Source organism: Corythoichthys intestinalis, chromosome 6 (assembly GCF_030265065.1).
Source record: "Corythoichthys intestinalis isolate RoL2023-P3 chromosome 6, ASM3026506v1, whole genome shotgun sequence".
Lineage (NCBI taxonomy): Eukaryota > Metazoa > Chordata > Actinopteri > Syngnathiformes > Syngnathidae > Corythoichthys > Corythoichthys intestinalis.
Window position 1 is genome coordinate 2,805,562 of NC_080400.1, and position 16,806 is coordinate 2,822,367.

At 37.5% G+C, this 16,806-nt stretch overlaps 1 protein-coding gene across 3 annotated transcripts in view; it reads right to left on the reverse strand.

Moving 5' to 3' along the window:
* LOC130917260 (beta-1,3-glucosyltransferase-like) overlaps window positions 1-16,806 on the reverse strand; it is a 133,759-nt gene that overhangs the window by 31,619 nt on the left and 85,334 nt on the right. For all 3 annotated transcript variants that reach the window (XM_057838483.1, XM_057838484.1, XM_057838485.1), the window contains exons 5-10: window positions 8,481-8,590; window positions 6,553-6,629; window positions 4,263-4,374; window positions 1,716-1,852; window positions 1,564-1,627; window positions 1,292-1,423 (exon numbers count right to left, since the gene is read on the reverse strand). In XM_057838483.1, coding sequence (XP_057694466.1) covers window positions 1,292-1,423; window positions 1,564-1,627; window positions 1,716-1,852; window positions 4,263-4,374; window positions 6,553-6,629; window positions 8,481-8,590 — 632 coding nt within the window. The remainder of the gene's footprint in view (window positions 1-1,291; window positions 1,424-1,563; window positions 1,628-1,715; window positions 1,853-4,262; window positions 4,375-6,552; window positions 6,630-8,480; window positions 8,591-16,806) is intronic.

Genomic DNA, 16,806 nt, shown 5'->3' on the forward strand with positions numbered 1-16,806 from the left:
TTTAATTTTAATTAATTTAAATTATTTTTTCGCCTTCGTTTTTTAAAAAATCTTTTAATTTATTATTTCCCATTATTTATATTTTAATGTATTTATCATTATTTATACATTTATTATCTTATATATATAGTCTTTATTTATACATTTATTATGTTTTATATATATATTATATATATATATATATATATATATATATATATATATATATATACATATTTAAATATAAGTAATAATAAAGAATAATGAATACATTCCTCCCCTATTTATTTTTTATATTTTTAAAAATATATTTTATTTTTTCAATTTTTAATTTTAATTTATTTTTTATTTCTTCTGTTTTTTTTCTTCACTCTTAATTTAGGATTTGCTATAATTTAGTTTTTAATGTGTTTATTATTATTTATTCATGCATTCATTACATATTTATTTAGATATATTTAACAATAAGCAATTTAAAATACATATTATATATATAAATTCCTCTTCATTTTTAATATATTTTTTATATTTTCAAAAAATTCTATTTAATTTAAATTGATTTTCATCTTTTTTTCCCCCAAAATCTTAATTTCGGATTTCCCATTTTTTTATATTGTAATGTATTATTATTTATACATTTATTATATGCTTTATATTTTTTCTATTTTTAATTTTAATTAATTGAAGTTATTTTATCTTTGTTTTTAAAAAAAATCTTTTAATTTAGAATTTCATATTATTTATATTTTAATGTATTATTATTTATTTATAGATATATATATTTAATTATAAGTAATATTGAAGGATTATGACTAAATTCCTCCTCTATTTTTTATATTTTCAAACAATTATTTTACATTTCTAATTTTAATTTATTTTTTATTTCTTCCTTTTTTTACTTTTATTTTAGGATTTGCCATAGTTAATTTTTTAAAGTATTTATTTATATATATTTAATAATATATATTTTTTAAATGAATACATTTCTCATCATTATTTATTTTTTATTTTTCTAATTTAAAAAAAAATCAGTTTAAAAAAAAAATCTTACATCTTTTAAAATCTTTTACAATTTTTTGTTGCATTTTCCAATTATATACATATTATCTTTTAAAATAATTATTATTTCTATGTATGTATGTATGATGTATATATCGGTTACACGTAAATTCAGGCATCAAGGGCTTAAAAGATAACAATATTCTAAAAAGAAAATAATAACCATGTTATCCTGACTCACATAAAAAAAAAAAGAAAGATGTAATATATTTTCAATCCCGAAGGTGGAAGGCATTTCCTGTCGGATACTCACGCACGGGAGGGGTCGGCGTCTCAGCGCGGTAGCGCAGGTACGGGCCCTCGGGGAGCCCTCGGGCTCGGTGCACAACTGGGGCACCGCGGTCAGCCGGGGGCCTTTGCCTTTGTCCCATATGTACAAGGCCACCTGCCACCACGAAATGACACAAGTCAAACATACAGCAACCTTGACTTAGCGGTTAGCTTTGATCGGTTCTTGTGGTTACGTCGCGGTCAATTGGTGGCTTTTTGCAATGTAAGTCAAGAAAAAGCAAAACAAGGACTAGCCTCGTGTTTCAGGTCGATGGTGAAGTCTGATTTGGGCGGCTGCTGACGGACTTTGTCGGCAAGCCTTGGCAAAAGAAGAAAGGAGGACGTTACCGCTAACCCCTGGCGGTTTCTTTCTTCTTCTCGTCTTTAGCGCCGGCAGGCCGACTAACCTGACGAGCAGAGGGATGCTTAAGGCCCACCCGGCGGAGAAGTCGGGGTACTTAAAGACGGACGGGTTCTCCGCGAAGGCGTAGTGATGGATGATGGTCGACTCGTCGTCGTGGAGAGGCTTCCCCAGGAACCATTCCTGGGGGAAAGGAGGACATTGGAATGGAAGTCAAATGGCAGTTGATTTCAAACTATGTTTATAAGCTTAGCCCATACAATTATGAGTTTAGGCTATGTTATTGACATATAGATAGCTTCTTTCTTTTTGAGGACGTTGCTAGTTTTTTTAATAGTCCTTTTTTGGGGGGGCTAAGCTCATAATTGTGTGAAAGACAATTTGGGCAGAACCAATTGTTTTATTATAGGAAAGTCAAGCTAAGATGATAATTGTGTTACAGATAGATTAGGTTAAGATCATGATTGTATTATAAAAAAAATTCAGCAAAGTTCATAATTGTATTGTAGAAAAATGGTGCTTAAAGTCAATATTATTGACAGTTCTGGCTAAAATCATTATATTATGGAAAACTCAGGCTAAGGTCACAATTGTGTAAAAGTTAACCATTTTTGCCCAAAAACATTCATTTATTTAAGTTGACCTTGTTTTGTTTTTTCTTTTTACCAAAAACATTCCTATTTTGGGCCAAAAGTTGGCCATTTTTGACCAAAACATTCCTCATATCTGAACAAAAGTTGACCATTTTGACCAAAACATTCGCCATATTTTACCAAAAGCTGAATTTTTTTTTAACCAAAAATGTTATTTTTGATCAAAAGTTGACCATTTTTACCCATTCCTCGTATTTGACCAAAACATTCCTCATATTTAACCAAAACTGGACCTTTTTTTTCTTTTTGACCAAAAACATTCCTCATTTTTTTACCAAAAGTTGACAATTTTTTGACCAAAAATATTTCTATTTTTGGCCAAAAGTTGACCATTTATGACCAAAACATTCCTCATACTGTATTTTGTCAAAAGCTGACCATTTTTGACCAAAACATTTCTCCTATTTGAACAAATGTTGACCATTTTTTATCAAAACATTTGTCATATTTTACCAAAAGCTGACCATTTTTTTACCAACACATTCATCATATTTTACCAAAAGTTGATTTTTTTTTTTTTTTAAACCAAAAATATTGTTATTTTTGGCCAAAGGTTGACCATTTTTTACCAAAACATTCCTCGTATTTGACCAAAAGTTGACCTTTTTTGACCAAAACATTCCTCATATTTTACCTATGTTGACCTTTTTTTCTTTTTGACCAAAACATTCATTTTTGACCAAAAGTTGACAATTTTTTTACCAAAACATTTCTATTTTTGGCCAAAAGTTGACCATTTTGGACCAAAACATTCCTTATATTTTACCAAAATGTGACCGTTTTTTAAAAAAAAACAAAAAACAAAAACATTGTTATTTTTGGCCAAAAGTGACCATTTTTGACCAAAACATTCCTCATATTTTACCAAAAGATTCCTCATATTTTACCAAAGGATGACCACTTTTAACCAAAAACATTCCTCATTCTTGGCCAAAAACTTATTCTTCTAAACCAAAAGTTGACCATTTTTGAACAAAAACATTCCTCATTTTTTTCATTCCTCATTTTTTCCCAAAGGTTTACCATTTTTGACCAGAAACATTCCTCATTTTTACCAAAAGTTGAGCTTTTTTAAAAAAAAATTTTAACTTTTTTGGCAAATTGATTTTGTCATGTGGCATTTTTTGGCATGTGGCAAATCAATTTTGCCATGTGGCATTTTTTGGGTATGTGGCAAAATGGATTATTGCATGAGGCTTTTTTTTGTATGTGGCATATTGATTTTGCCGTGTTGTTTTCTTTGGTATGTGGCAAATTGATTTTGCCATGTGGCATTTTTTTTACATGTGGCATTTTTTGGGGGTATGTGGTAAAAATTGATTGGTAAAAATGTAACCCTAAACTGACCAGAAAAAACAAACAAACAAAAAAAAGGAAAATTTGGGCTAAGCTCATCTGTATCTAACAGTTTGGGCTAAACTTGTCGTTTTATTACAAGAAAGTCAAGCTGATAATCGTGTTATAGATAATTTGGGTTAAGATAAAGTTCAAATCATCACATTACAGAAAATTCATGCTAAGCTCATAATTGTCTTTGAAAATTTTGGGCTAAAGTCATTGTATTAATACAAGAAATTTAATAGCAAGTCAAAAACAGTTTTCCATTTTTTTTTCTTAAAAAAATATCATGAATTCGAGTGCTTTTTATGGGTTCCATTAAGAGTAATGTCAGATTTACTGTATTAAGACTCGCATTCCGTGTGCAAAGCCAACAGACATCCCGCACTGCTTGAAAGTTCCTTGAAGATCAATATTCAACCCACATCCCCGACAAAAATAAGATGTAGAAAAACCAACCGAGAGAGTTTTTAATTAGCGCAGCGGCTGAGGCGACCGTGCCGCTGAGCCGAGCCGAGCAGATGGCGGCGCTCTTAATTGGGCGGCTGCTTTGTACCTGACGACGCTACTTTTTTTGTGGGGGGTAGCAGACGGCGGCTTACTTTTTCCTCGTCGAAGTTTGCTAGCGCGCCGACGAGTCTCGTCACTTCCACGTGGGTTTCTTCTTCCAGGAACACCATCCAGGAGGAATTCTTCCCGAAGGAGATTGATAAACTGAGGACACGCACAAATAGTAAGTTTTTGAGGACATTTTAGATTCCCTTTGTGTGGTTCAAACAAGGAAAATCAGAATTGAACAAGCGAGTGTTGTTTTTGGCAACTCAAAAATGACCCTTCACCCAAAACGCAGGTTTTTTTTTTTTTTTTTTTTTTTTTTTTGACAAAAAGCGACTTGTCAAACAAATTCTGTCCAAATCACAATATATACATAAAAAAATTCTGGGCGCCATGGTGCACAAAATTTGTATACAGTTTTTGCTAAAAACATAACCATTCATTTCTAATGGGTAAAATTTCCCATTGATTCCCAATGGCCCTATTCCATTCACTCCTATTGATTTCCAACCAAAGTGAAAGGCTGACTGAAAGGCCCCCAAATAAACAACAAGTGACCCTGAAATGCCCCAAAATGAAACAGAAGTGACAATGAACAGAAAGTGGCCTGGACATGCCCCAAAATGTACAAGAAGAAATCTTGAAATGGCCTAAAATCAACAGGAAGTGACCAATGAAGAAGTGGCCCAAAACTGCGGAAGTGAAGTGAAGAGGGTGGGATGGAAGCAAGTTATCTCGACAGATAGAAGCTAAATAGATACACAGAAGTTGGCTAGATAGTGGCTAGCAGGATAGAAGCTAGCTAGATAGAAGCTTGCTAGAAGCTAGCTAGATAGAACCTCGATAGAAGCTTGCTAAAAGAGAGCTAGATAGAATCTAAATAGAAACTAACTAGAAGCTAATTAGCTAGTTTCTATCTAGGTTTTAGCTAGATAGCTAGTTTCTATCTAGGTTTTATCTAGTTAGCTAGCGAAATAGCATCTAACTAGCGAGATAAATGCCAGAAAGATTCTAGCTAGATAAAACCTAGATGGATGCTAAATAGCGAGATAGCTAGATAGATGCTAGATAGATGCTAGTGAGATAGCTAGCTAGATGCTAGCTATATCGCTAGTGAGAGAGCTATATAGATACAAGCTAGCTAGCTAACAAAATAGATAGATCGATGTTAGCTAGCGAGCTAGCTAGCAAGAGATCTATATAGATGCTAGACAGACACTAGTTAGGTAAAACCTTGATAGAAGCTAGCTAGTGAGATAGCTAGATGTTAGCTAGCGAGAGCGCTAGATAGATGATAGACAGATACTAGCTAAGTAAAACCTAGATGGAAGCTAGCTAACCAGATAGCTAGATAGATGCTAGCTAGATAGATAATGAGATAACTAGATAAATGCTGGCTAGATAGCTAATCAGATACCTATATAGATACTAGCTAGCTAGCGACATAGCTAGATAGATGCTAGCCAGCTTGAAGCTAGCATCTATTTAGTGAGATAGCTAGCGAGATAGCATCTGTCTAGCGAGATTGCTAGCGAGATAGCATCTATCTAGCGAGATTGCTAGCTAGATAGATGCTAGCTAGTTAGCGAGATAGGTAGATGCCAGTTTCTATCTCGGTAGCTAGGTAGCTAGATGGAAGCTTCTATCTCGCTAGCTAGCTAATATCTATATAGCTACCTCACTAGCTATCTAGCTAGCATTTATCTAGTTATCTCACTAGCATGTATCTCGCTAGCTAGCTTCTATCGAGGTTTTATCTAGCTAGCATCTATCTAGCTATCCTGCTAGCTAGTTAGCTAGCTAACATCTATCTCGCGATTTCGTTAGCTAGATAGCTAGTTGCTATCTAGGTTTTATCTAGATAGCTTCTAGTTAGCTTCTATCTAGCTATCCTTGAGTTAGCTTCTATCTAGGTTCTATCTAGCTATCTTTTAGCAAGCTTCTATCTAGGTTCTAGCTAGCTAGCTTCTAGCTAGCTTCTATCTATGTAGATACTAGCTAGCTAGCAAGATAGCTAGATAGATGCTAGCCAGCTTGAAGCTAGCATATATCTAGCCCGATAGCTAGCTGTAAGCTAGCATCTATCTAGCGAGATAGCTAGCGAGATAGCTAGATAGATGCTAGCTAGCTAGGAAGATAGGTAGATAGAAGCTAGCTAGCTTGTTAGATCCATTGATCTATCTCGGACATTTTAAAGATATCGGGTCATTTCCTGTTAGATAGATTGATCTATCTAACAAGCTAGCTAGCTTCTATCTCGGTATCTAGAAAGACTTTATTTGTCATTCTGATATGCATAAGTGAATATAGAACAAAATGTTATTGAATTTGACTCACTAAGGCAGCAAAGGAAGGATGCTCCAGTCTCCTTCATTGTCGGACAAAGTGTGAAGCAGCAAAACCACCGGCGGTTTCTGCAACAATTAAAAAAAGACGAGAGGAGCACTCAGATCCCCATCTAAACGGCCAAATTCAAAGCAACTCATTCACTGTGACAGCAGTCATTCGTCATATAGTCATTCTGTCAGCATGTACAAGCTTGAGCAGCACTAGAAAGCTAAACATCATCAGTAGAGCATGTGATGTCAAAACCTGGAAAAAAAGTGGGTGTGCCCCTATGCATTGTTTTGACTGGAACAACTAAAAGGGCTAACTTTAGGTCAAAAATATGGAATATTTTAGGTAAAAAAATCGTCAACTTTTGGTAAAATATGAGGAATGTTTTTGGGTCAAAAAAATTGTCAACTTTTAGTTAAAAAAATGAAGAATGTTTTGGTCAAAAATGGTCAAGTTTTGGTTTTAAAAAAAAAAAGACAAATGTTCTGGTAAAAAATGGACACAACTTTGGTTTAAAAAATGATTTTTTTTTTTTTGTCAAAAATGGTCAAATTTTGGTAAAATATGAGGAATGTTATGGTAAAAAAATTAGGAATGTTTTTGGTAAAAAAAACAAAAATGGTCAAATTTTGGCCAAAATGAGGAATGTTTTAGGTCAAAATGGTCAAATTTTGGTAACAAAAACAAGGAATGTTATGGTAAAAATTGGTCAACTTTTGGCCAAAAACTAGGAATGTTTTTGCTGAAAAAATTGTCAATTGTTGGTCAAAAATGAGGAATGTTTTTTGGTCAAAAAACTGTCACATTTTGGTCAAAAATGAGGAATGTTATGGTCAAATTTTGGTTAGAAATGAGGAATGTTTTGGTCAAAAAACATCTTTTGGTTAATAAAAATGAGGAATGTTTTGGTTAAAAATGAGGAATATTTTTGGTAAAATAAAATGGTCAACTTTTGGTCAGAATGAGGAATGTTTTGGGTGAAAATGGTCAAATTTGGGTGAAAAATGAGGAATGTTTTGGGGTCAAAAACGGTCTATGCTTGGTCAATAATGAGGAATGTTTTGGTAAAAAATTAGCAATGTCTTGGTCAAAATGGTCAACCTTTGGTTATAAATGAGGAATGTATTGGTAAAAGATGTTCAAATTTTGGCCAAAAATGAGGAATGTTTCAGGTCAAAAACGGTCAACTTTTAGTAAAAAAAAGTTTTGATCAAAAATGGTCAACATTTGGTAAAATATGAAGATTTTTTTGGGGTAAAAAATTGTCAACTTTTAGTAAAAAATGAGGAATGTTGTGGTCAATTTTTGGTCATATTTTTATGAAAAATGAATGTTTTTGGTCAAAATGTTCTACAAAAATGGTCAAATTTTGGTAAAAAATAAGGAATGTTTTTGGTCAAATATGGTCAACCTTTGGTAAAAAAAAATGTTTTGGGGGGAAAAATGGTTACATTTTGGCCAAAAAAAAAAAAAAATGTTCTTAGATCAAAATCGCTCAGCCTTTGGTAAACAATGAATGTTTTGGGTAAAAAAAAATTTTTTTAAAAAGCTTTGGGGGTCAATATTTTTCAACTTTTGTTAAAAAATGAGCAATGTTCTTCGTCAAAAAGGGTCAACTTTTGGTGCAAAATGAATGCTTTTAGTCAAATATAAGGAATGTTTTTGGTCAAAATTGGTCCACTTTAGGAATGTTTCATCAAAAATGGGAGAAATGTGTTAAAATGAAAACAAATATGTCCTTAGTTTTTGGCCAAAAAACACTACAGTGAACCATGACATTTCGCACTAAAATAAAAACTAGCTTGTATTGAGTGAATTTGTTGATCAGTTTACGATGCAAATTGTTTTAAAAAATACATTTAAAAAACTCATTGGCAGTGAATGATCACATTTCAGAGACGTCCAAAAAATCTATTTCAGACCATTACCTGGGAGGTGGCTTGCACTTGCCGTAGTAGATCATCTCGTAGTTTTTCCGCTTGGCCGGCGTGAAAGGAGTTACTCTGACTCTGGATAACAAACACCACCGCGTCAACACCTGCGGAATGACAAAATGCCCCAGATGTAAGAACTTTTTGTCACTTGTAGACGTCCAGTCTGTTTGAATTGGGAGGGTTGGTAGTGAATGAATACATTTCAAATTGAACTGAACTAGAAGATGGAGAAACTGCTTTGCTGTGATGGTTGGTATATTGGGTCACTTCCTGTTGATTTGGGGGCATTTCAGGATCACTTCCTGTTCATGGTGGGTCACTTTCGGTTGATTTTGAGGCATGTCGGACTTCCTGTTGATTTGGGGGCATTTCATGGTCACTTCCTGTACATATTGGGTCACTTCCTGTTGATTTCAAGGCATTCTAGTGTCACTTCCTGTAGATATCGGGTTGACTTTGAGGCATCTCGGACTTTTTAAAGATATTGGGTCATTTCCTGTTTATTTGGGGGCCTTTCATGGTCACTTCCTGTACATATTGGGTGACTTCCTGTTGTTTAGGGGGCAATCTAGTGTCACTTCCCGTTGATTTCAAGGCATTCTAACGTCACTTCCTGTAGATATCGGGTTGACTTTGAGGCATCTCGGACTTTTTAAAGTTGTCGGGTCATTTCCTGTTTATTTGGGGGCATTTCATGGTCACTTCCTGTACATATTGGGTTACTTCCTGTTGATACTAGGTCATTTCCTGTTGATTTTGAGGCATCTCAAATTTTTCTATAAATATCGGGTCACTTCCTGTTTATTTGGGGGAATTTCAGGGTGACTTCCTGTATATATTGGGTCACTTCCTATTGATTTTGAGGCATTCTAGCATCACTTCCTGTTGATTTTGAGGAATTCCAGGGTCACTTCCTGTTGATACTGGGTCACTTCCTGTTGATTTTGAGGCATCTCAGAATTTTCTATAAATATCGGGTCACTTCCTGTTTATTTGGGGGAATTTCAGGGTCACTTCCTGTACATATTGGGTCACTTCCTATTGATTTTGAGGCATTCACTTCCTGTTGATTTTGAGGAATTCCAGGGTCACTTCCTGTTGATACTGGGTCACTTCCTGTTGATTTTGAGGCATCTCAGAATTTTCTATAAATATCGGGTCACTTCCTGTTTATTTGGGGGAATTTCAGGGTCACTTCCTGTATATATTGGGTCACTTCCTATTGATTCTGAGTCATTCTAGCATCACTTCCTGTTGATTTTGAGGCATTCCAGCATTACTTCCTGTTGATATTGGGTCACTTCCTGTTGATTTAGAGGCATCTCAGAATTTTCTATAAATATCGGGTCACTTCCTGTTTATTTGGGGGAATTTCAGGGTCACTTCCTGTATATATTGGGTCACTTCCTATTAATTCTGAGTCATTCTAGCATCACTTCCTGTTGATTTTGAGGCATTCCAGCATTACTTCCTGTTGATATTGGGTCACTTCCTGTTGATTTTGAGGCATCTCAGAATTTTCTATGACTATTGGGTCATTTCCTGTTTATTTCATGGAATTTCAGGGTCACTTTCTTTATATATTGGGTCACTTCCTATTGATTTTGAGGCATTCTAGCATCACTTCCTGTTGACTTTGGGACATTCCAGGGTTACTTCCTGTAGATATTGGGTCACTTCCTGTTGATTTTGAGGCATCTCGGACTTTTTAAAGATATCGGGTTATTTCCTGTTTATTTGGGGGCATTTAATGGTCACTTCCTGTATATATTGGGTTACTTCCTGTTGATACTGGGTAACTTCCTGTTGATTTTGAGGCATTTCAGAATTTTCTATAAATATTGAGTCACTTCCTGTTTATTTGGGGGAATTTCAGGGTCACTTCCTGTATATATTGGGTCACTTCCTATAGATTTTGAGGCATTCTAGCATCACTTCCTGTTGATTTTGAGGAATTCCAGGGTCACTTTATGTGGTGTCACTTCCTGTATATATTGGGTCACTTCCTATTGATCTTGAGGCATTCTAGCATCACTTCCTGTTGATTTTGAGGCATTCCAGGGTTACTTCCTGTAGATTTTGGGTCACTTCCTTTTGATTTTGAGGCATCTCGGACGTTTTAAAGATATCGGGTCATTTCCTGTTTATTTGCGGGCATTTAATGGTCACTTCCTGTACATTTTGGGTTACTTCCTGTTGATACTGGGTCACTTCCTGTTGATTTTGAGGCATATCAGAATTTTCTGTATCGGGTCACTTCCTGTTGATTTTGAGGAATTCCAGGGTCACTTTCTGTAGTGTCACTTCCTGTATATATATTGGGTCACTTCCTATTGATCTTGAGGCATTCTAGCATCACTTCCTGTTGATTTTGAGGGATTCCAGGGTCACTTTCTGTAGCTATTGGGTAACTTCCTGTTGATTTTGAAGCATCCCATAATTTTCTGTAGCTATCGAGTCACTTTCTGTTGATTTGGGGGAATTTCAGGGTCACTTTCTGTATATATTGAGTCACTTCCTATTGATTTTGAGGCATTCGAGCATCACTTCCTGTTGATTTTGAGGAATTCCAGGGTCAATTCCTGTAGATATTGGGTAAGTTCCTGTTGATTTTGAAGCATCTCATAATTTTCTATAGATATCGGGTCATTTTCTGTTCATTTGGGGGCATTTCAGGGTCACTTCCTGTTCATATTGGGTAACTTCCTGATGATTTTGAGGCATTCTAGCATCACTTTCTGTTGATTTTGAAGCATCTCATAATTTTCTATAGATATCGGGTCACTTTCTGTTGATTTGGGGGGATTTCAGGGTCACTTCTTGTTCATATTGGGTAACTTCCTGCTGATTTTGAGGCATTCTAGCATCACTTCCTGTTGATTTTGAGGTATTCCAGGGTCACATCCTGTAGATATTGGGTGACTTCCTGTTGATTTTGAAGCATCTCATAATTTTCTATAGATATTGGGTCACTTTCTGTTGATATGGGGGCATTCCAGGGTTACTTCCTGTAGATATTGGGTCACTTCCTATTGATCTTGAGGCATTCTAGCATCACTTCCTGTTGATTTTGAGGGATTCCAGGGTCACTTTCTGTAGCTATTGGGTAACTTCCTGTTGATTTTGAAGCATCCCATAATTTTCTGTAGCTATCGAGTCACTTTCTGTTGATTTGGGGGAATTTCAGGGTCACTTTCTGTATATATTGAGTCACTTCCTATTGATTTTGAGGCATTCGAGCATCACTTCCTGTTGATTTTGAGGAATTCCAGGGTCAATTCCTGTAGATATTGGGTAAGTTCCTGTTGATTTTGAAGCATCTCATAATTTTCTATAGATATCGGGTCATTTTCTGTTCATTTGGGGGCATTTCAGGGTCACTTCCTGTTCATATTGGGTAACTTCCTGATGATTTCGAGGCATTCTAGCATCACTTTCTGTTGATTTTGAAGCATCTCATAATTTTCTATAGATATCGGGTCACTTTCTGTTGATTTGGGGGGATTTCAGGGTCACTTCTTGTTCATATTGGGTAACTTCCTGCTGATTTTGAGGCATTCTAGCATCACTTCCTGTTGATTTTGAGGTATTCCAGGGTCACATCCTGTAGATATTGGGTGACTTCCTGTTGATTTTGAAGCATCTCATAATTTTCTATAGATATTGGGTCACTTTCTGTTGATATGGGGGCATTCCAGGGTTACTTCCTGTAGATATTGGGTCACTTCCTATTGATTTTGAGGTATCTCGGAATTTTCTATAAATATCGGGTCACTTCTTGTTAATTTGGGGGATTCTCAGGGTAACTTCCCGTATATATTGGGTCACTTCCTGTGATTTTTAGGCATTCCAGGATCACTTCCTGTAGATATCTGCTCACTTCCTGCTAATTTTGAGGCATCTCAAACTTCCTGTAGATATCAGGTCACTTCCTGTTTATTTGGGGGCATTTCAGGGTCACTTCCTGTTCATATTGGGTCACTTCCTGTTGATTGAGTCATTCTAATGTCACTTCATATTGATTTTGAGGCGTTCCAGGGTCACTTCCTGCTGATTTGAGGCATTATAGCGCCACTTCCTGTTGATTTGGAGGCATCTCGATCTATCAAATCAATCAAAATATATCCTGTTTATTTGGGGGCATTTCATGGTCACTTCCTGTACATATTGGGTTGCTTCCTGTTGATTTTGAGGCATTCCAGAGTTACTTCCTGTAGATATTGATTTTGAGGCATCTCGGAATTTTCTCTCGATATCGGGTCACTTCCTGTTTATTTGGGGGAATTTCAGGGTCACTTCCTGTATATATTGGGTCACTTCCTATTGATTTTGAGGCATTCCAAGGTCACTTAAGATTTTGAGGCATCCCGGACTTCCTCTAGATATCGGGTCACTTCCTGTTTATTTGGGGGCATTTGAGTGTCACTTCCTGTCATTACAAAATGTCCCATTTTTTTGGGTCAAAAATGGTCCCTTCCTGATAATTTTAAGGCATTTTGTTATCACTTCATGTTGATTAGGGCATTTAGGGCTCCATTACTGTTCATATTGTGTCACTTCCTGTTGCTAGGGGGGCATTTCGGGGTCACTTCCTGTTGTTTAGGGGGATTTTTTTAAGTCACATCACACATGCGATTGTCTAGATCTGGCCCTCGGTTCGCAAGTTTGACACCTGCCCGCTAACCCGTTAGGTCACCTTTGACGGCATTCAGGTGGATGTATTCACGGCGCGTTCCTCTTCCGCCCTGAACGCTAATCTTTCTCTTACACAAAAGGTACAAAGGTGACGGAAGGACACTTTGTGGAAGCGTCCTCTTTCTTTTTTTCGCTCCCTGCATTTTGATGATGAATGGAAAGTCATTAGTATCGAGCCGAGGCCGGCGCATTCAGTCTTAATTAGTTTCTGTCTTTTTTTTTCGGCCCTCGACAGACAGCGCGGTTTTATCTACACAGCGAAGGATCAGGGAAAAGCTTTATCTGATTTCTGGAAACCTAAGCAAAGTCGACCGTTTAGGCTTGAGGACGTTCATTGGTGGGGATTTGCTCCCTGAGCCCGGACGAGCCGACGGGAGGTTTTGCAAATCTAGGGATCGATCGGGTCTTTGTCGAGGCTGAGTAGGACGATTTGCGAGACAAGGCTCACAATAGCGTTGATCCCACAATATAGAATGCCTCAAAATCGACATGAAGTGACCCTATATCAAAAAATGACACCAAAATTCCCCAAAATCAACAGGAAGTGACCCGGTATCGACAGCAAGTGACACTGGAATGGCTCAAAACCAACAGGAAGTGACCACGGAATGCCTCAAAATTGAAAAGAAGTGACCCAATATTAACAGGAAGTGACCCAAAATTCTCCCAAATCAAGAGGAAGTGACCTAAAAATGCCCCCAAATCAACCTGAAGTGACCTAAGATCAAAAGGTGACCCTGAAATTCCCTAAAATCAACAGGAGGTGGTCCAATGTCAACAGGAAGTGACCCTGAAATGCCCCCAAATCAATAGAAAGTGACCCGATATCTATGGGGAAGTGAGCCCGAAATTCAGCAAAATCGACAGGAAGTGACCCAATATCAACGGGAAGTGACTTTAGAATGTCTCAAAATCAACACAAAGTGGCCCAATAACAAACGGGGTGACTCCAAAATGCCCCAAAATCAACAGGAAGTGACCTGATATCTATAGGAAGTGACCCAGGAATACCCCAGAATCGACAGGAAAGGACCTTATATCAAAAGTTGACCCCAAAATCAACAGGAATTGGCCTGGTAGCTACAGGAAAGGACCATGGAATGCTTTAAAACCAACGGGAAGTGACCCGGAAATGCCCCAAAATCATTAGGAAGTGACCCCAGAATACCTCAAAATTGACAGGAAGTGACCTAATTTCGACAGGAAGTGAACCTCGAAATGCCCCAAAATCAACAGGAAGTGACCCGATATCTACAGGAGGTGACCGTGGAAAGCCTCAAAATTGACAATAAGTGACCCAATAATAACAGGAAGTGGCCCAAAATTGTCCCATATGAACAGGAAGTGACCCAAGAATGCCCCCAAATCACCCTGAAGTGACCAAGTATCAAAAGGTGACCCTGAAATTCTCTAAAAATCAACAGGAAGTGACCCATTGTCAACAGGAAGTGACCCCAAAATGCCCCAAAATCAATAGGAAGTGACCCTGAAATGCCTTGTAATCAACAGGAAGTGACCTGATATTTACAGGAAGTGACCCTGGAATGCCTCAAAATCAACAGGAAGTGACCAGGAAATGTCCCAAAACCATTAGGAAGTGACCCCAGAATACCTCTAAATTGGCAGGAAGTGACTTAATTTGGACAGGAAGTGAACATCAAAATGCCCCAAAATCTACAGGAAGTGACCCTGGAAAGCCTCAAAATCGACAATAAGTGACCCAATGTTAACAGGAAGTGACCCGAAATTCTCCCAAATCAACAGGAAGTGACCCAAAAATGCCCCCAAATCAACCTGAAGTGACCCAATATCAAAAGGTGACCCTGAAATTTCCTAAAATCAACAGGAAGTGACCCAATGTCAACAGGACGTGACCCCAAAATCAACAGGAAGTGATCCTGAAATGCCCCCAAATCAATAGGAAGTGACCCGATATCTACAGGAAGTGACCCCGAAATTCAGCAAAATCGACAGGAAGTGACCCAATATCAACAGGAAGTGACTTTAGAATGCCTCAAAATCAACACAAAGTGACCCAATATCAAACGGGGTGACTCCAAAATGCCCCAAAATCAACAGGAAGTGACCTGATATCTATAGGAAGTGACCCAGGAATACCCCAGAATCGACAGGAAAGGACCTTATATCAAAAGTTGCCCCCAAAATTCCCCCAAATCAACAGGAATTGGCCTGGTATCTACAGGAAAGGACCCTGGAATGCTTCAAAACCAACAGGAAGTGACCCGATATCTAGAGGAAGTCCGGGATGCCTCAAAATCTTAAGTGACCTTGAAATGCCAGTTAATCAACAGGAAGTGACCTGATATTTATATTAAGTGACCCCGGAATGCCTCAAAATCAACAGGAAGTGACCAGGAAATGTCCCAAAACCATTAGGAAGTGACCTCGGAATACCTCAAAATTGACAGGAAGTGACGTAATTTGGACAGGAAGTGAAGCTCGAATTTCCCCAAATTAACAGGGAGTGATCCTATATTAACAGGAAGTGACCCAAAATTCTCCCTAATCAACAGGAAGTGACCCAAAAACACCTCCAAATCAACCTGAAGTGACCCAATATCAAAGAATGACCCTGAAATTCCCTAAAATCAACAGGAAGTGACCCCAAAATGCCCCAAAATTAACCGGAAGTGACCGGGAAATGCCCTAAAACCTATAAGAAGTGACCCCGGAATTCCTCAAAATTGACAGGAAGTGCCCTAATTTGGACAGGAAAAGAACCTCTAAATGCCCCCAAATCAACAGGGAGTAACCCTATATTAACAGGAAGTGACCCAAAATGCTCCCAACTCAACAGGAAGTGACCCAAAATGCCCCCAACTCAACAGGGAGTGATCCAAAAATGCCCCCAAATCAACCTGAAGTTACCCAATATCAAAAGATGACCCTGAAATTCCCTAAAATCAACAGGAAGTGACCCAAAGTCAACAGGAAGTGACCCCAAAATTAACCGGAAGTGACCCCAAAATGCCCCAAAATTAACCGGAAGTGACCGGGAAATGCCCCAAAACCTATAAGTGACCCCGGAATTCCTCAAAATTGACAGGAAGTGACCTAATTTGGACTGGAAAAGAACCTCTAAATGCCCCCAAATCAACAGGGAGTGACCCTATATTATCAGGAAGTGACCCAAAATGCTCCCAACTCAACAGGAAGTGACCCAAAATTCTCCCAAATCAACAGGAAGTGACCCAAAAATACCCCCAAATCAACCTGAAGTGACCCAATGTCAAAAGATGACCCTGTAATTCCCTAAAATCAACAGGAAGTGACCCAAAGTCAACAGGAAGTGACCCCAAAATGCTCAAAAATTAACCGGAAGTGATCAGGAAATGCCCCAAAACCATTAGGAAGTGACCCCGGAATACCTCAAAATTGACAGGAAGTGACATAATTTGGACAGGAAGTGAACCGCAAAATGCCCCCAAATGAACATGGAGTGACCCAATATTATCAGGAAGTGACCCAAAATTCTCCCAAATCAACAGGAAGTGACCCAAAAATGCCCCCAAATCAACCTGAAGTGTATCAAAATGTGACCCTGAAATTCCCTAAAATCAACAGGAAGTGACCCAAAAATGCCCCCAAATCAACCTGAAGTGTA